The sequence below is a fragment of the Pempheris klunzingeri genome, chromosome 14 (assembly GCF_042242105.1).
Source record: "Pempheris klunzingeri isolate RE-2024b chromosome 14, fPemKlu1.hap1, whole genome shotgun sequence".
NCBI lineage: Eukaryota > Metazoa > Chordata > Actinopteri > Acropomatiformes > Pempheridae > Pempheris > Pempheris klunzingeri.
The window spans coordinates 11,630,173-11,650,308 of NC_092025.1; the positions used below are offsets into that span (position 1 = coordinate 11,630,173).

At 40.9% G+C, this 20,136-nt stretch overlaps 2 protein-coding genes across 3 annotated transcripts in view; one reads left to right on the plus strand and one right to left on the minus strand.

Annotated features, from left to right (window-relative positions):
* nrg2a (neuregulin 2a) overlaps window positions 1-13,120 on the plus strand; it is a 50,740-nt gene extending 37,620 nt beyond the window's left edge. Inside the window, exons 6-10 of the mRNA XM_070843573.1 lie at window positions 4,617-4,719; window positions 4,984-5,107; window positions 5,249-5,376; window positions 5,628-5,849; window positions 9,912-13,120. Coding sequence (XP_070699674.1) covers window positions 4,617-4,719; window positions 4,984-5,107; window positions 5,249-5,376; window positions 5,628-5,849; window positions 9,912-10,566 — 1,232 coding nt within the window. The 3' untranslated portion in view covers window positions 10,567-13,120. The remainder of the gene's footprint in view (window positions 1-4,616; window positions 4,720-4,983; window positions 5,108-5,248; window positions 5,377-5,627; window positions 5,850-9,911) is intronic.
* A 1,734-nt stretch (window positions 13,121-14,854) lies between these two features.
* On the minus strand, window positions 14,855-20,136 carry slc22a6l (solute carrier family 22 member 6, like). 2 transcript variants are annotated; one of them, XM_070843394.1, is made up of 11 exons: window positions 19,749-20,136; window positions 19,145-19,652; window positions 18,950-19,053; window positions 18,606-18,760; window positions 18,210-18,378; window positions 17,937-18,060; window positions 17,731-17,846; window positions 17,409-17,623; window positions 17,216-17,324; window positions 15,590-15,793; window positions 14,855-15,354 (listed from the first exon to the last, which is right to left on the minus strand). In XM_070843394.1, exons 2-11 carry the CDS (start codon window positions 19,547-19,549, stop codon window positions 15,267-15,269), a joined length of 1,689 nt encoding a protein of 562 aa, XP_070699495.1. In that variant the 5' UTR covers window positions 19,550-19,652; window positions 19,749-20,136; the 3' UTR covers window positions 14,855-15,266. The 2 variants fall into 2 exon arrangements, with proteins under 2 accessions (XP_070699495.1, XP_070699496.1); XM_070843395.1 differs by lacking the exon at window positions 14,855-15,354 and having other exon boundaries at window positions 15,642-15,789.

The following is a 20,136-nucleotide window of genomic DNA, read 5'->3' on the forward strand; positions in this document are numbered from 1 at the left end:
TAGCATTAACTAATAGGCATGACAAATGATTGAATCTGTTAGGTGGTGCTCTAGCTCAACAGATGAAGAGATGTTTATTTTGAGCCGTCACTTGGAGCTTGAAATTTAGTCTCTCTTGTTTTTGATACAGGCCCTATGTTCGGTACTCCAGATGAACAAGATACGACTTGTAGGATTTCTTCATAAACATATTAGCGTGGAACTGTGACCTTGTTTAACAGCATGTAGATTATACTGCCAATAGGACAAAAATCCAGTTAGCACTCATGTCATTCCTGACTAATTAAAGTTAATAAGGGATTCCCCACAGGTCCAGTCATTAGCAATGAATATTTCTGATACTGATACTCTGATACTCTGTGGATCACAGAATATACATGCACATACAGGTTCGACATCAGGATATGCTAGGCTGGCCCTACTTTTTACACTTTCAAATGCTGCCGATAACTTACTGACCTCAATCTCAGCAACTCTCTAGTCCAACATTTAGCAAATTGCCTTTGTTGCTAACACACATTGCTCCAGAAGTAGCAACAAAATGGTGCACTCGCAGCATATGTTCTCAGCAAAGAGTTCATGTGTTGTACCATGTCAAGTGCTGTGTCAAAAAGCTTTGCTAGCCTGGGGTAAGAGAAGTCAACCCTGCACCACTCCACACGGCAACATCAGCAAACACATCCATCAACTGCAGAATTATACCAAGATTAGATCAAGGCTTGTGGAGAACTACGGCTTGATAGATCTCGCCCTTAAGGTTTTTCGATTTGAAAACCCTCCATTTGGTCTGGAGTCATGCTTCTTTAGATTATCAACTGCAGTCTTCACTGTTTTACTCTTCAGTACTAACTTTTGATTACTTGTAAAGAATGTCAGGTGATATTGAAAGGAGTGAGTGACCTGACATTAATGAAACACAAACAACTAAGATTTCATGTAGCGTGGACTTGATTCTCTGAATGAAACATACGCATGTTTAAGATAGTGTCTTATAATAATAATGATAATATTAATAATAATCTTAATAATATAGAATCAAATACAAAGCCTGTAACTCATGTCAGATAATCGGTTAGAATCGCCTTCTATCTTACTGCATATTTGTCAGCATCGTGTCTTTGCAAGCCCATGTGGTTGCAATTCAGTGTAACTGTACAATTAAAATAACTAACTGCATCTGCTTTTGGGGTTGCCCGATGCTGCCTACAGAGTCTCATCCCTGTAGTCTGACTTGTAGAGCTTACACACACTGTTTGTTCTATGTTGGCTCACTGTACAATGCGAAAAACCCCCTTCTTAACTACAAGTAATTTCATCTCACATTAAGTCGTAATGCACTGTGCTGAAATTACTTGTTTTTTTGGCAGAGCAGACAGTGGTGTGTGGGAACTCTTTTTTCCTACACTCACCCACTTTTTGTGCATTCTGTTTAACTTCAGTGCAGCTGTGCGAATGCATCAAGGACGGCATTTATTTCCACTTCTTGTCCAGCCACATGAACACAGACCACGCTTTGCTTACTTGGTTTACATGCTTATATGTTCAAATCAGTGATTTTACTATTTGTAGGCTTAAAAGAAGTTGAATTTGAAACTAATTTAATGAAACCAGTGTTGAGACAAGACGCATTCATACCTGTTAATATCAACACCACACAAAAATGAAAAATGCTTTCTGTCCATGATGCAAGTAGACTTTGTAATTTTATATTTTAGGCATTACCTCTAAACATAATTAAAGGCTTTGGTTTTGAATAAAAAAGTAAAGTGAAAGATGTAGTGTTATTTTACTATTCAAAAATGCAGATCCACAGTAGAAATTAGGGACCTGAAAGCCACAATCAGACATGATGTTGCCTTTAGAGTAAGCCTTAATTCCCTTTCACATAATTCACATTTGCAACTCTCAATTAAGGAGAATAAATCATTTTTTGGTCCCAGAGAGCAGGAACATGTGCACACATACATTTATTCCATAGTGAAGGACCCGCCTCCTGGAGGGGCGCCTCCCATCCCCAGGAGATACCAAAGAGGAGGAGGATGGCTTCTGCTCCTCAGCCATAAGGGCTTGGCTTAACAAGAGCATGTTGTCATAAGAACAGCTGGGACTTTCTTCAACCCAAGAAAAAGCAAGTGAGCTGCCAGAGATATGGACTCAGCTAGTTGGTGCAGCCTCCCTATGGCCTCACTCTGCCATATAATATAAGGTCCAACTATAACTCTTCTCGTTCAGCGTGATTATTCCGATACTGTACAGATACACTCCTTTTAACTTGCCTGTTCATGTGATGGGTGTGTTTGGAAAACTGTAGTGTAGCGATTTTAGGGAGCAGAAAACTGAAAGAACAGGTAATCTCAGCAGATGACGCATATTTTCCCCACACAGCAGTAATGAGAGTGGCTATGTGCCTAATATGCCTTATTCCCATTAGGAGACTTGTTTGGTTATGTAATGAAACGGCACTTTCTGCAAAACTGAAACCTCGATCAAAAACCACTTGTAAAATGTAGAAGTGAGGCGCCTCCTTTGACAGAAACTGCAACACTGGACTGTGTTGAGACATACAGTGAGATGAATTTCACACAAGCAAAATCCAGAGTCGAGCTCAAGAAATGTTATAGTTTAAGTTGAATATATTAGTCATAAAAATGAAAAAAAAAAAAAAAAATTATTGAAGTTGTAGTTGTGTATTCATGTAGTTGTGTGTAGTGTGTTTTGAAGTGTGTGTTGCATGCGGTACTGTAAGTGTGTTCTGTTGCCTCGCCTCGGATGTTACTGACCACGTCATTCTGACAATTACTGACAAGTGTTTGTTGTCACAGTTGCTTTAATGCCGATTTCTATTTGCCCCACTATATGTTGGAAGGTGCCACTCTCTTAATCTGCTGTTTCTTTTTTTGTTTTTCCTCCCAACTATCAACCCTCTGCAATGGCAGAGCATCTTGGGATTGAATTTATGGGTATGGAACAATCCATTTTGATTCTCAGTCGTAGCGTAGCTACTAAATAGATGTCCTTCATTTTGACTTGCTCCCGCTCCGTCTGTGGTGTGAATTGTAAATCATCCTCGATCATCCCTCGATTAACCAATCAATCGCTCGATCAATCGTGCCGTAACTCATTGTAATGACAAATCCTCAGTCAATCCAACTTATCCTTCATCAAACATCATTAACATGGACGTCATCTCTTCTCATTCATGTGCAATGGAAATGTAGAATTAGTGAATGGTATTGTTTCCTTTTTGGACTGATTTTTGGTTCCTCATTCCATATGTAACAAGCATGATGTATCATGTTTGTACCTACCAGATGTCTTTCCTCAATCTTCAACCCTAGCCCTCCTTATTGCCTTTAGAGTCTGTCTTTTCCTTTGACATGCCATCTCTTCTTTATATTTATGTGTGATCTTGCCCATGCTTCTTGCATCACCCCGTCTTTAGTATAGCTGAAATGTACCTTTAAAGTATGAATTGTAATATCTGTGTTACTTGTTTGAATTATCCTTCAAAGAGTAAGTGCTGTGATGTGAGCATGCAATGCTATATTTAGAACCTACAGTTGTTTTTCTTCTATCTGCCGCTATTCCCATCCTTCATTGTTAGCTCTTGTTTTCTGCTACCTTCTCCAGAAAAGTGCTTCAGTGGTTGAGAGTGTAAAGGAAATGCTAGAGGCATTTTTTGTATAAGACCATAAGGACACGTGTTGTTATACCAACACCAATATAATCAATACATATGATTTATTCATGATGTCAGTAACTTTCTGGCATGTTGACGTAAAATGGCAGCTGGTGAACGATACCTCAGATGAAAGGAGTTGTACAAATTCAATAGTTTTCATTTCATTATTTATCAGGTACCACTCCACCTCTTTCCAGTGACACTAAGAGTCTGCCTCAACCGCACACAAGCTCTTCTCTGGAAACGCAGAAAAGCCTCATTCAAGATTCATATTTAATCATATTCCATCTCAAAATTCATTTGTTCCATGAATTACTGTGAAATACGATCTTATCATTGTGCTTACTGAATGCCTGAGAAGATGAAGACTTCTATAAGTGACAGATAAATCCGATTGTTGATCACGCAGGCACCATGACAGACTAGCGAAACTGAATAATAAAACTTAGAGGATCATGTCCGACATTGCACATTTCATATTCACATGTGCACTGGTGCTATACTGCACAGTTTGCAGGTTCTACTGATCATAAATTGAAGGCCCAAGGCATTACAGCATCATATATAATTTGTAATTACTCAGATTTTTAGAGACAGTTGCTTAATAGATCAGTCCAAATATTGCTGAGCCCCTGCCCCCACCCACGCCGCCTTACTGCAGCACAGGCAGCAGCAGCATCTGTTGTATTTGTGATTATGAGAGAGGAGAGGTTTGACTGTGAAGTGAGTTGTCAGGGGAGGGAAGATGAAGCTTCATACTGCTCAGGATTTAGTAAAAAAAAACAAAATGAAAGAAAGAAATGTAGATCTACAGTGAAAAAGAAGGAAACCTGCACCTGCAAGACACTAATTTTTTTTTTCCTTTTATTTCTCTCGCTGTGTGCATGCGGTGTGTGTGGGTGCGTCTGTGTATTTGTGGGTGTGATGTTGACAGAGGCAGAGGAACTCTACCAGAAAAGAGTCCTGACAATCACGGGTATTTGTGTGGCTCTGTTGGTGGTGGGCATCGTGTGTGTGGTTGCCTACTGTAAAACCAAGTAAGTCCTGCCGATGAATGGATCAGCTCATGATTTTTGCACATGTAGCCTTTCAGATTTCCATTACCACCTGCATCTTATTTAAAAAAATAACAGTTTACTGTGTACTCAAGCTGCTGATGTGCTGTTTGCAGTGCCTGTAATATGCAGCATAGGCGGGAATGATATATTACCGTCTTTTTTTTCTGGTAAAAAGAAAAGCATAATGTTACATTTTTAATTACGGCATCTTGATGAGAGTATTGACAGAATTTTGCTCAACAGGAAACAAAGAAAGAAGATGCACAATCATCTGCGACAAAACATGTGTCCAGAACATCCCAATCGTAACCTAGCTAACGGACCCAATCACCCAGGACCAGGCCCAGAGGAAATCCCTATGTTGGAAGTGAGTTTCTGAAAGGATTCCTAGTGTTATTAAAGTGTACGCACACAGATGTACACCAAATGGTTTTATGCTTAGTTGTAATAAAAGCTTGTCTTTTTTTCCCATTTTCCCATCTGCCAAATCCATTTTTTTGCAACACAGTACATATCAAAGAATGTCCCCGCAACTGAACGAGTCATACGGCCGGCAACAGAGGGATCGTTCCCTGCCAGCCATGCCTCTTCCAGATCTCACAATTCTTCCACGCGAGCCCATTCATCAACTCACAGGTAAGCATGCACCATAGGGTACATACCCGCCATGCCTACCCTGCATTAAGGATTATCATTTTATATAAATACAAAACCTCGCACAAGGTGATTGGTTAATTTGTGCACTTGATGTGTTAAATGTCCTGCATCTAGAAATAGGTACATCAGGCTTTTTTGTTTTTTGTTTTTAAAAAAAAGGATAGGAAACAAAAGAATCCCATTGGGACATGCAGGGGTGTGTGCATGTTAACACCTTTTTTATTTGTCAGACATGAGGAACGGACATGGAGCCTGGAACATTCTGACAGCATCCTTTCTGATTCGCCGGGAATTATGTCATCATCCGTGGGGACCAGTAAATGCAGCAGTCCTGCGTGCATGGAGGCACGGGCCCGGCGCGCTGCACACTGTGGTTACTCTGACCCCCATCGGCCAGGCCTTCAGTACGGAGACTCCTTCGACTCGCTGGGAGACTCTCCGCACAGCGACAGGTGGGAAACAGGCCTGTATGGCTGATATGGCACTGGGTTTGTCGTGAACATTTTTAGAAGTTTTTCTCTCTGCTGGTTCTCTCTCAGCCTCGAGAGGCCAGTCAGGGCACTCTGAGAGACTCAGTGGAAACTGACACACAGCAGGCATGATGATGAAATACGCTAAGGTAGGCAAGAGTGAAAAACAGTGCTTCTTTCAATGGGAACTCTGTGCATACAGTTACTGTAACATTATTTCCTGGCCAGCATGTAATTCTGATTGGCTAAAGTGTTCCCTTTAATTTTTTCCAAGGAACAATGTGACATTTTGGGAAATACACTCATTTGCCATCTTGCCCACAGGCTTGTGAGAAACGATCGATTTCATCTTTGCACCACAGAGATGGGTTCATGATGAGTTTAGCCAAGCTTAGGACAAAGAGTAGAAGCAAGAAGAGGCAGTTAGCTTTGTCTGTCAAAAGTGAGGAAATGTGCCTTACACCAAAGCTCCAAAGCTGTCTATATTTATCCTGCACCTATTTCTGTACTGAAGGCTCATCAGTCTTCACATGAGGCTCTGGGCAAGATGGCAAACAACACATATTTCCCAAAATGTAGGACTGTTCCTTTAACATGAACTAGAACATGACAGCTCAAATTGATTCACTCTCAATAATGTGCTTCAGATCTTCCACATGCTCTCTATTTCAATAGTACTCAATGTCACCCATGGCCTGAATTTGAACTTGCTTTATAAGTGCTTAAAATACGCTCCGTGGTTTGGTTTTAGGGTCCAAAAGTGAGGCCCTGAAATCCCAAAATGTCATACTTGCTTACTGCTGATGTTTTGAATTCCAACACATTTCACGGCAAAGCATCCGTCACTCAACAAGCCTACATTAGCAATGACCTGGGAGGAAATTTTGGGATATGGGAGCAATTATGGAGTGTGTGTTTAAGCATCAACACAACACCCATAAAAACAGTTGGCAAGATATTTTTGCTAATACCCCACATATTTTCTGAAGGAGGGGAATGACAGCCCAGTTAGGTAGAGCAAGTCTGTGTTTGTTGACCCTGTAATTGAAGAGGCTGTGTTTAAGGTTTGAAAAAACAAGCCAAAGGTTGCTATACATGAGGACCGCCTGCCCTTTCCTTTCGTATAGCTTATACACAGGCTCTCATTCACCTCTGTTCAAAGTCTCCAGAAAAAGTATCAACCCTAATGTTTTCCTTCATGAAACCTTGGTTATGCTCCGCATCAGCCAATCTATTTCAGATGGGTTACCATCAGAAAAGGTAATGTACTTGTGATACCGCAATTGAACAGTGCCCAGTGAAACCTCATAAGATCCAGTAGATAAAATCTCACCAAATCTGAAAGGGAGCCAACATGCCAACAAAGCACAAATGCGTCATTGAGATTAATTTCCACCATCCAAAAAAGTGGTTACATTCTCATACGAGTGGTAAGTAATTAAATCCTCACGCAAAGCTCTCATAGTAGACAGTGTGTCTGCATTTAGAATTTATGTGCAGGTTAGGTGCATCAACTAGATCGGTGTGCACAGTGACCTCAGAACATCTGCAGCAAAGGTGAAACTGGATGAGCCAACTGGTGCCTCCTTCCTTTTGGCTGAACAAGCTTCCATTAGCAGTACATAACATGCAGGCCCACCAAAGACACACCCAGGACCAGATGCTGACTTTTCAACACATTAATTAATTGGAGATCTGAAGTTATGCTCGGTGATACTTTGCCTGCTATTCTTGCAAAATGTATACTTGAGGTGTTGAATAGACAAACCAGCACATGTCTAGCTTCAATCATGCTAAAGTAATGAAACAAGGAGTTTTTTTATAGCATGCACCTGTAAAGTATTTGAACTTTTGACTACATGACTGACGGAGCGTGCTACACCGGCCGCTGGCTGCAGCAAAGACTTAAGTACAATATAAATCGCCAAAGACCTTTAAAAAGAAATTGGACTATGTAGGGCTGGCAATTGTTTTCTGAATAAGTAACATCTAAAGCAAATGACCAGCACCATATAAATTTCCGAGACAAGATGTTTCTTGCCTTTTATGTTCTTGAGCTCTATGGTTTCAACAATGCCAGCATACAACAAACATGTTTGTGCGAACAGGGCCTTGGCCACTGAGCTGTTATGCAGAGCCAGATTGCATAACCAACATCCCCTCAGAGTCATTCCAGGTAACAAGCACCTCTTCCATCATGGCAACAGCTTCTGCATCAGCTGTATCAGCAGTGTTGTGGGAATATCTCACACAGCGTGCTGTAGGTTCCTCAAGGCAATAAAAAGACGATATGAACACTCTAATCCGCAATGATTCACAATCAGTGTTTATCTGAATTCTAAGTTGCTTTTCAAATGTATTGACATGAATGCTACGTTGGCTTATGATTGTGGTATTAGTTTGTAGGGCTGTGTGCGTGATGACATGCATTAGTTTCTGATGTTTTGACTCCAAACTGGAGTTTAAACCCAGGTGCAAAATGTAATTTAGCATTGACTCTCTACCTTTTTTACATTTGTTAAAGCGAGCATCTAACATTAATGGTTTTGCATCTTCAAGAACCTTCAAGACCAGCATTCAGCCATGGTGCCCACGTGGCCATGGCCCATTTTTGAGCAAAGATTACTAAGATGACAAGCACAGTAACTGTGGCTTCTGTAGATAGGAAAGATAAGGAGCTGGTCAAGTTATAGGAGAGGAACAGGAAAAGTTTGGTCTGCATATTAATTAGCCTACACACTGACATGCTAAAAAAGTGGCAAATTTGCTGCTTCAAAGTATGTTTAATATGGATAAAAGACCATTAAAGTGTAAATCTTTGTTAAAGCAAAAGCCAGACTTAACAGGTTTGTTTTTAAAAGTGTTGTATAGTAGGATACTGGGTTTGCTGGGTAATCTTGTTGGGCAGGTTGATCCAGAGCCTTGGGGTGCAGAGGAAGACAGTTTAGTCATTGTCAGTCGTCAGTATAGACTGAAGGGCAGCCAACAGAGGTGCTCCTCTCTGACGACCTCAGGCTGAGCTTAGACACCTTGAAAAGATTAGATCACCCAGGTGATAGTTAAAGAATGGTTGTAAAAGTTATTAATGAAATTCAAATAGAACAGTGAATGACTGTCTTAGCATGTTTGTTTAGACTCCAATTCATGTCTGGATTGAACTTAACAAAAGAAGTGGAACCAGAATAGATCCCTGGGGGAAGCGTTTGTCATTTGTGACGTTAACTTCCCATTAGAGAGATTTCAGTTCTGCAGGCAGGAGGAAAACTGGTTTGTTGTTGTAGCGGGGTGTCAAAATATATAAACATTGGTGGAAAACACTTTTTTCCAGCTATAAAATAACTTTAAGTTCCTATATACAGCATTCAGAACATCAATGCAGCAGCAAACAATTTCTATGAAAAGATAAAGTGTGTGGAGTTTGCATGTTCATTCCAACCACATACAGGTTAGATTAAATGGTGACTCTAAATTGCCTGTAGATGTCAGTGTGAGCGTGAATGGTTGTCTGTCTATGTGTCAGCGCTGTGATTGACTGGCGCCCAGCCCAGGATGTACCCTGCCTCTTGCACAGTGTCAACTAGGACTGGCTCCAGCCCCTCTGCGAACCTAAAAGGATAAGTGGTATAAACAATGGATGGAGTAATGACCTCCTGAGCAGAAAATGAAGTCACACTTCCTCTGTGTGTCCGAGTTTCTCTGTTCTTTGTTTTGGTAGCCAGGGCGGCTGCTCATGCATGTTAGTGTGTGTGAGAGCTGAGAAAACAAAATTTTAGCCGAGATGTCCGTCCTCTTCCTTGCCTACCAATTTCTCAAACAGATCCTTATTGTGATTGAAAGTATGTCAGTGGTTAGTAAAGATTATGAAATATACGGTCACTGTGCCCAGTGTGTAAGCTACCTCACAGCAGTTGTGCTCTGGTGAAAATATAATCTAGATCTGTATGTATGGAAAAATACTTACACTTACGTACACTCCTCCTCGTTCTCATTCTGTCTTTTGCTCCTCTCTTCTTAACTGTTTACTCCTCTCTGTATTTACTACAGATATGTGTCAGCCCTGACGACACCAGCCCGCCTCTCGCCAGTGGATTTCCATTACTCATTGCCCTCGCAGGTGCCTACCTTCCAGATCACATCCCCCAATGCCAGCCATGCCATGTCTCTCCCTCCTGCTGTCCACAACCCTTACCCGCTTGAGGATGACCAGCCTCTGCTGCGCCGCTATCAGGTGCCCCTACACGATGCCCAGTGCCAGGAGCCCTACCGGCAGCAGCGCCGTACCTATCTAAATGACAGCAGGGGCAGCCTGCCCTCCAGCCCCTACCGGCTGGCTGAGGAAGAAGACTATGAGACCACCCAGGAGTATCTCTCCTCTCGGGAGCAACCAAAGAGAAGTGGGTCCAGTGGAACTGGTAGCCGGCGCTGGCGGAGATCCAGACTGAATGGCCATGTGGCCCCGCGTGGATATGAGGCATCTCGGGACTATGGGTCTCGAAGCTGCCTAACAGATAGTGAGTCAGAGGAGGACGGTGAGAGCACGCCCTTCCTCAGTATGCAGAACATGAATGCCGAGCCCTCCACCATCTACAGGCCGGTGGACAGTCGGACTTCTCACTCATCGGGGCGGCACAGTGGGCATGGGAACATGCACACAAGACTTACACACTCACGCTCCAAACCGGACAATACACCCCATTAAAGAGTGAAAATGAACCAACAAAAATCAATATAGTATAGACCTGCATCTATAAGAAATATTTTTATTTTATATAACTGACAGATATTCTAAACAAATGAAATATTTATTTTCATTTTAGCAAAAGTTGTCTACTAGTTAACAGCAAAGACTTTTTTATAGGGAAAACTCTATTTATATGTACATTTTGATTTACAGCATAAAAAGATGTGCCAGTTTTTTCACAACGTAAAAAATAGAGTAATATTGTGGTGCCTTTTGCTGTATGCCGATGCCAGAGGGCCAGTGGAGGTTTTTGTAGCCTTTCTTATATGGACGCCTCATTTTTTATACACGTTTATGTTTTATTTTCCTCTCTGGTTTCCTGTTTTACTTTCTTTCCAAGTTGCATTCTTTGAGGAGTCTAGCCCCACTGGAACATAACCCCTTCCATGTCACGCAATATAAACCACTTCAACATAAAGTGTATGTTTACATTAATATGATTCGCCTGTAGGGTTTATGATTTGGGATCTAATAGAACGCCTGATAAATACAGTGTAGATCCTTTTTGCCCTCTGACTAATATCCCGAAAGAGAGAGAGAGAGAGAGAGAGAGAGAAAGAGAGAGAGAGATTGTGTGGTTGTGTGTGTAAATGCCTGAGTCTGTGTGTGTGCGCATGTCAGTTTGCTTGCATGTATTTGTGATTGTCAGATGAATTTTATTGTTTGTCGTGGTGACATCAAACGAGTGGGTCTGCTGGTGTCTTAGCAGAGCTGACAGAAGAGAGTCTCAGAGGTTCACAGAATAGTGCTTCATCAGAACAGTGACCCCCAGTGTAGGTGGACAGGTGAGGCTGCTGTAGGGTTGTATGTTATGCAGGTCATTGCTTGATGTGTTTACAGCTATTCTGCCCCTTTCCCAGCCTGCCCCAGTTAAGTCCCTTTTATTTCTCGGCAGGCTTTCCTCATGCTAGTCTGTTATGAGGCCAACAAACACTGAGCCGCTTGGCACAGGGTGACCCCTGCCATCGGAGGTGATGGCAAAACAAAAAGATTGCATCTGTTTCCACTCAGCTCGGCCCCTGATCCCATGTCTCATCATCCTTCTGTGTCCATTCTGTTTTCGTGGCTCATGTTAAAGGCCACACAGTGTCTCAGGATTTCCACATGCACCCCCCTCCACCTTAAACCCTGTTCACCCTCTTCCTCAACTTTAAGGTCTACCTAAGACTAAGGTTCTCAGATAATGAAGGCCTAAATGTTAACATACAGTCTACCAGTTCCCTGAACACTCCCATATAGAGAGAAAGAAAGCCAAGTGGAAGTAGCTCAGTGCAGAACAGTGCAGAACATACTAGACAATATAAATGAAATAGCTGTGAAACTTTGGAGGATCACACAATGCAAAAATATGCAAACTTTCTATTTTGCTGTTTGATTACATCATTTTCTAAGAGGTGACTGTAGTGTGTTGTGTGTAAAAAAAAAAAAAACTATGTGATGCCTATAGTGTAGAATGAAATAACATGATATAAATGCATATTTACATGAGTTAGTTTTTAAAGCCATTATGCAGCCATCTATCAAGTTGTCAGCCTTTCTTGTTCACATACTCACGTCCATTGAATGACTGTGTCCATGAATTATGTTATCACCTGGTTTAAACTGCTCCACTTTACATGCACACTTCCAAGTAATGTCAAATAGCATCCAAATAGTGTCTCCTCCAATAGTACTGTGTACTGCTTTGTCTTGTTGACGGATCTACTCAGTTCAAATGAAGTCCGTCAAAATGATAACAATTTTAAAAAGTAAACAAAATCGTTTAAGCCCCCTGTTCTCCACTGAAGGAAAAGCAAATATCTTAAAGGTCATTTTAATAAAAGTCAAACCAATTTAAAGTGACTCAGTGAGGGAGATGATGAGATGATGCTTCATCACTGTTGGTATGTTTCTACTCCTCGTTAAAAAAAAAAAAAACATCTGAATGCTGAATTATCAGATGATTATTGGTTTAAAAAAAAAAAAAGACTCATCAAAAGATTGATCTGCAAATCTAACTGCTATATGGTAAATGCACAGTGGTGTTGTTATAGCGAAAGGTTTTTGGTCACACCTCACTTGCAGATGTTTCATTGAGTTTCTCACCTCTGGGTCTAATTTTGTATGTCTGAAAAATGCAAAAGAAGACAGTGCTCCTCTAGTTTAAATGTGATACTCCGTTCACTTTGCCAGTCCTCTCACCCAATTGAGATGCTACCAGGCATGTCCTGCCAGTCTCTTCTGTTTAGTTTGATGACCCCCACCCCCACCTGATCCCACCTGACCCCACCCTCGCTTGAAAAATGTTTGAACACCTCTCTTCTGCATGTCCTTGTGGTCACGGTTAGATGGGTGCATGGTAAAAACGCAGCAGACAATTCTTTTCCAGTCAGTTAAAGTGTATTTCATTTAACATTCAGCAATAAAAAAGAACCTTTCCCCATGTCATTCCTGAAATATGCTAGAAAAAAAGAAAAAAATGCGAGATTGTCATAGATTGTAAAATAAAATGAAAAATGAATCCACCTGTTCATATGAGAAAATAAATCTTTATTCATATCATTTTACGATGTAGTTTTTTTCTGCAGAGCTGCAATTTGACTCGTCTGGCACAATGCATACGATACACGGCGCGTCTCAGGAGGACGCACATAAAATCTGCTCATGTTACATGTTCAAAATGGTGATTGGGGGTTTATTACTCATAACAAATCTGTTCTGCATGATGTTCCTGCTCTCTGAAGTGATTGTTCATACAGTAAGTACCAGACATGCAAGCACACATAAACACAAACATACTGCGAGAGAGATCGACAGTGTGACATTATATGTATTTTTAAAAGAAAAGAAGAGTATGGGGTTATTCTAAAATAAAAAAAGTTCTAGCTGTCACAGGGTTTGACCTCAGATAGAATGAAAGTAAAAAAACTACACATTGCATATTGAAAACAATCATCAAACACGTGGGAGCAGCCCTAATTATATGAGAAGCAAATAATTTTGTCCAGCTGATTAAAATCTACAACAGTCACATTAAAAGTAACATTTCAGCGCATATGTTTTTCTCCTTTTTAAAAAAAAAATCAAATACAGATAATGAAATTATGTTTGGTGTGTATGATGCATTAGCATGGATACACCACTAGATGGTGTCCCAACAGCAAGATTCACAAATCCCACATCAGAGGAGTTCACTTTTTACAAGTTGTGAGAGATATTCTGAATTGTATTCAATAATATCTGATGTAAGCACACCTTACGGATCTAACAGTGATGTTTATGGGAACATTTACTCAACTCGTGAATGCAGCTGAAGCTCCAATCATAGCAGATATGAAGCATCAATACTGTCAAATTCATCCAGTTTGAAATAGTTTTTTTTATTCTTGTGACAATGAAGCACAGTAGCAACATAATGTTACCATATCAAATACTCAGCTGACCATAAGGTGCTGGTTTTTTATTTCGCTTTTCATTCAAAGCATTTGGGGTCAGTGGAGCCTACTGATCGTTTGGAGCTTTTCAACTGCTGATTATTTGAACATAAATGTATCAAACACAATTTTTCTTCATGATTTGGCCTAAACCGGTATTTTTTCTGTGGTGGAGATGATGTGGAAAGACTCAACTGTCCCCAGACAGCGCCATGTTGAATCCAGGGCAGGAAAGGTCACCGAGTGAAGTTAAAAAAAAAAATGAAAATGGACTGAATTTGTGAAATTATTTCGCAAAATCTTACAGTTTTATGGTAAAAAGAAATTCTATTCACAAGTAGGTCTAAGTCTAGTCTATTACTCCTCACAGGTGGAAAAACATCCCACTCACTGGATTATGCCCACACGTATTAAACCTCTTGCTGTGAAACCCAAAAGTTTCTTATTTACAGGTCGAGGGTTTTGACTTCATTTATGGCAAACTAGTGGTTGACATAAGAACATTATGTCGTATTTGAATACAACTGGAATGTTCTCACATAACAGGTCGTTAGTGTCGTGTAACGCTTCATCCCACAAACATTCACTCGGTGTGGCATCAAGTGTAGGTTTACTCATTGACTGTTTCAGCTGTTACATGTCTGTCTCTCACCGGGCGCTGTTTTTTTTCTGTGTCTAAATTAAAAGTCTTGTTCTGGCAGGCCCTTCATCTGACATGTTTCAGTTAATGTTGCTGATAATGGCTCAGCCCATTTATATGGAACCACATTAACAATTATTTGTGGTCAGACTGTAAGAAAAGAGACTCACACAAGAGATAATTGAGTAGGTGTTGATTTTAATGAAAATACATTTTTGTTCTATATACAGGGTTGTATATAAAGTAATAAGAAGTTGTAAAAACAGTGAAAGCAAAGCACAGCATTTAACCTGTAGGAGCCTTATACAGAGAAATTATTATTTTTGAACACAGATATGTGAAATATAAAACACAAGTGGTCCAAAGTAAGATTAAAGCCCTGTATAAGAAATAAACATGGGTCTGATTGTTTGCAGCTATTCTTATCACTGTATTGACCTGTCCAAAAAATAACATTGCAACTCCGTTTGTCCAGCAGTCACGAGACACAATCCTTAAACTCTTTATAGAAATCAAACAAATAAAGAGGCCGGAGAAAAAAGCAGTACCCACTCTACTTTCATTAACACGTCTGCAGAAACATCAGGAGTACAACACAGATGCCCTCAGGCAGCCTGCTTTAGGAGATTCACTTCGGTGTCTTGCAAGCTTATTGCTTCCTTTGGTGGCATTTCGGCACTTTTCCCAGATCCCCTGTGTTTAAAATAGAAAATGCATATATGAATAAATTTGTTTCTCTCTCTTCCTCTCTTTAACTGTGTTTATATCTTTTTCTTGAGTAGACCATGCTGATGGACCCTTTCCAAAAAGTCTGCGTTCCCATTACACATGACTGTCCTAGAGTCCCTCCATCTACAGTTCCGAAAATTAATGTTGTGATTCTGATTCTGACGAGGAACGTATCCAGTCTACTGGAGCTCAGTCTTACCTGTCCTCCACGTCTTGTATTGTGTCGGGAAGGGATGTGCCGAGTGTTTCTGGAAGAAATATTACAGCCACTCCACTGAGAATTGGAGCTCCTCCGTAGATTAAACCTGGTATCCAAGATATGTCCTCCCCCACGAGAAGCACCATAGGGGCCACCATGGCTCCTATACGGGCCATCATGGACACCCAGCCCATGCCATTCTGGCTGAGAGAAAAGAAGGTAGTACAAACATTAAATGCCACAAACAAGCATGGCTATAATCATCCTTCAAATCAGTGGTTGTGGTACTGGAGATAAAGGTTTAAAAATGGATTTAGAGGCCCTTATTTGATTTTTTTGTAAAGGGCAACAGCGAAAACATTCATGAAGGTGTACAGCGGCGTAGATATCACACACATGTCATAAAGTGGTGGAAAATGGACATTGAATTAAACTGAAAATTACAATAAAAACATATCTATGTATATTTTGGTGCCTATAGTTTCCAGAAAATGGTATAACAAACAGAAACACGCAGTAGTGTGTTGTTCTGCCAAGACCCACAGTAGAGGATGGCAAAGGTACAAGGTAAAAGAATACAAACTAGATTTAAATGCAAAGGTGACGTTGATCAGAAAATCTGACACAGAACACAGTTCGGCCATGATGAGCTGCTGCTGGTTAATCTGAATAAATCCACAAACACGGAGAAGGATTGCAGCTCTGCTTGGCGTTCCCAGAATCAGAACTAAGCGAGGTAAAGCAGCTTTTAGTCTCTCTGCTCCCCAACAAGCTTCCTGAACACCTAAGGTCTGCTAAAACTGTCAGCGCATTTAAATCAGGCCTTGCTGTTTACTGCGGCTTTCCAGTAATAGAGCTACATAACTTTCTTTTAATTTGTAACTATTCACACACATGCTTTTATTGTCTTTTAGTGCATCTTCTTTTAAGCTGTAACTATCTGTTCTCTTGTACTTTTATTATGTTTTACATGCAATTTCATGTTTCTGTGTCTTGTGGTTTTCTTGTATTGTGTTTTATGTCCCTGTAAAGCACTTTGAATCGCCTTGTGTCTGAAAGGTGCCGTATAAATAAATTTGCCTTGCCTTTAAGAGGATAAAATGCACCCACGTTACAAAACAAGCATACGTGGTCGCTGAGTTCGCAAAGATCCCTCAATGTTTCACCCTCATGTCACGGCAGACATGCCTCTGTTTTACGCTGTTAATCTTTATCTGTTCATCTGCCCTCTGACCCTTATTTGCTCTCCTGCCGTTAAACGTGTCTGTTCAATGAACTGCAGGCTAAGAAAACAAAACACACGCCACACAGCCCTTTTTTTTTGCTGTTGCTTGCAGTGAACATTCATTTTGGTAGATTTTATTGTTTGTAATTTATGTTCAATCACAAAGTAGCCCCAAGTATGTATTTATCTAAACAATAAACTGCAATTGCCCAGGGGTGGCAGCCGAATCTTTAATGTTAACTTATTCCACATTATATAAATCCATGAGGAAAATATTTTATCTGTGTCATTCATGCATAGAGATGAATTTGATTTCCTCAATAAACAATATAATATGAATTTAAGTCCTAATAAAAAAACACAAAATTATACTTGACATGTTTTTTCAAAATAAGACTCACCGAATGATGGTTGGGTACAGTTCTCCAGAGTAAAGGTAGCAGCAGTTGAAGGAGGCCGCAAGGCAACCTTTACCCACCACAGCCAGACATGTGCGTATCGTCTGTTTATCTGCAACAAGCAGTGGGACATGCATCAGACCTCCTGTTGTTTCTAATGTTCAACCTTCCCTTGTGTGCATGTGTTCTGACGCACCATAAGGTACCAGCTGGTTGATCAGAATAGTGATTCCAGCTAAGATGAGGGCACCACATTGGGATGGCCGCCGTCCAATGAAGCTCATAGAGACAGTTACGACAACTTTCGCAGGGAAGTCAACAGCACCGAAGATCACTTGGATTAAATAGATGTCCACCCCAAACTTTTGCAGATCCATAGAAAGGCCATAGTAAGCAAAGCTTGTTGATAACCTGAGTTAGTATTTAAAAGAATGCATTGTTTCACTGACATTTAATAAAAGATGCTCAAGAACTGACACTGGGTTTTTGTGTTTTCACAACAAGAGCAGATCAGGTACCAGACAGCACTGAGGCAGACTGTCATAGTCCTCATCATGGGTGTGCGGAACAGATCCAGGACGGAGTAGGAGCCCTGCGAACTGGACATCTCTTTCTTCATGGTTTCCTGCACCATCTACACATGAAGGCAGAGCTCTCTCAATTCAAATCTCTTTCACACACAGTTATCCACGCAGATAGATGGTGAAATAACGCAGCCTCTTACTTTAAGGTCGATCTTTTCTCCCTCTTCTCTGCGCCCGTTGAATCTGGCCACACTGTGAAGGTTCTTGATGGCTCGCTCGGAGTTATTACTCAGCACTAACCATCTTGAAGATTCATGAAACCACCTGTATGAGATGTTTGTTTAGTTTATACGTTCATAGTGAAGCAATTTTATCTTTGATCACAAAATCTTGGCAAGTTCAAATATTAATCGGTAATTCTGGCTGCAACCCTGACTTTTTTGCAGTTTTTGCGGTGTAATACTTCATCTCACCATGCGATGAGGAAGAAAACATAGAAGGGCAATGACACAGCCAGGGTTAGCCACCTCCAGTCCCGGATGAAGTAGGCTATGACTGCCAGCAGCAGCTGTCCCATTGTGTAACAGTAACCTGTAAATGTGCCCACCACAGTCCGCACACGGGTGGGAATCCACTCCACAACTTGAAATGAAAGAATCACAATAAAAGGGATATTTTAAAACAATTCTGTATGATTAGGACCCTTTTATTATTATTATTATTATTATTATTATTATTATTATTATTATTATTATTATTATTATTATTGTTGTTATTATTATTATTATTGTTATTATTATTATTATCAGCATGCGTCTTGACTGCATCTAGAGCACACTGATAGTTCTCTATCCAGCTAAATAGCTTACTGAGTGAGAAAGTGTTGAGCCCCAGACCGGACAGAGCCATGCCACAACCGAAGCGGAACAGGCAGAAGAGGGGGAAGGAGGTTGAGAAAGCAGCACATGTTCCTGCCACGGCCATCAGCAGGTTAGAGATGAGCAGGAGGATGCGTCGGCCATATCTAGGAGAAGGTGGAAGTCAGTGAGAAGTTGCAATTTTTGAACAATACTGCATGCAGAAGAGGCAAGTTTCCTTGCATGATATTGATTCACAATTAAAGATAAAGCAGAAAAGTGACATCATATGATTAATTGTAATAGGTTGTAACAAAACCATGATATTAACTGTATCTGTGAAATCAAAAGGTTACCTGTCTGAAAGACCTCCAAAGACAAGAGCTCCCACGAGCACACCTCCCATGTAGATGGTTTGTCCCATTTGCTTCAAGGAGCGAATATCACACACCAAATGCCACTGGCAAAAATGTAAACACAACTTAACACACAACAACAAGGCCACATATAAATATGTAAAAAGGTGACTAAAAAAGTATAAGCGGTCCTACATCAGATATGATTGTGGAGCTCATCTCAGTCATGTTATATGACCATCCATCTGTGCATCCCTGCAGGCCAGCATCCAAACTGTCCTCATAGTCATCCTGCTCCCATGAACCGGAGGTCCCGTTCTTAGCCAGAAGGTGCCATTGTGGGGTAACATACCGCTGGCACTTCTGTGGCTTCCCCGTTTGATCTAGCGGCACTGTGATCAGCAGCGTTTCCTCTGGGCTCAGCGAGGACTGGGAGACGTTTTTGTGCGCGCTGCAGTAATGATGGGGCACCGCGGCCACAAAGTTCTGCAACAGGTTGTGACTGGCCATCATCAGGACAGGCATGCAGAGGAGGGTCACATGCAGGATCTGGAAGCGCCCTGTGCTGCCCACCAGCTCTAGGAGGTCACTAAACGCCATAGTTTTGTAGAACCAGAACTCCACAATATGATATAATGTTAATGGCACTTGATCCTGTTGTTGATAGGGTCCTTTAGAATAAAAGAGTATGTTGTTCTAGCACCTGTGAGAATATTAAAGAAAACATCAGTTGCAAGAATTGAGTATATTCGTCTTGTGCATTTGAATGTGTCAATAATTGCCAATTTGATAGACTTACCTGCTGAGTTAGTCTTCCCTGTTTGCATTAAATAGCCATAAAATACAACAGGAATGCTGGCTAACAAAGTGTAGCACCTTCATGAAAAAGATTAACACATGATACCAATACAGTTCAAATAAAATCCAGTCAAAGTGTTCCAAAAAGAGTCCTTTTAAAATCCAAAAAATCAAAAGGAAGTGAAAGCCGTCTTGTTGCTGCAGTGTGTTGAAGTGAGTAATCGGCTCTCAAATTCCTGCAGCTTTTCTGAACTTTGGATTATTAGAAGTGCAACTCTTGAAGCAGCTCATTCACTGAACACTGAGGTAGAGTGCCGAGCTCTTGCTGTGCAGCAACAATGTCTGGTTCAAGTGTTGCAGTGCAAGTGAGCTCCAGCATCAAGAGTGGG

What these genes read in the sequence shown, in the direction of transcription:
- slc22a6l (XM_070843394.1), bottom strand. Translation starts at nt 19,549, where the DNA reads ATGGCGTTTAGTGACCTCCTAGAGCTGGTGGGCAGCACAGGGCGCTTC. An exon ending in TTTGGAGGTCTTTCAGACAG is followed by an intron (nt 18,761 to 18,949) that starts GTAACCTTTTGA and finishes ACCTTCTCCTAG; the next exon opens with ATATGGCCGACGCATCCTCC. An exon ending in GCTCAACACTTTCTCACTCA is followed by an intron (nt 18,379 to 18,605) that starts GTAAGCTATTTA and finishes TTTCATTTCAAG; the next exon opens with TTGTGGAGTGGATTCCCACC.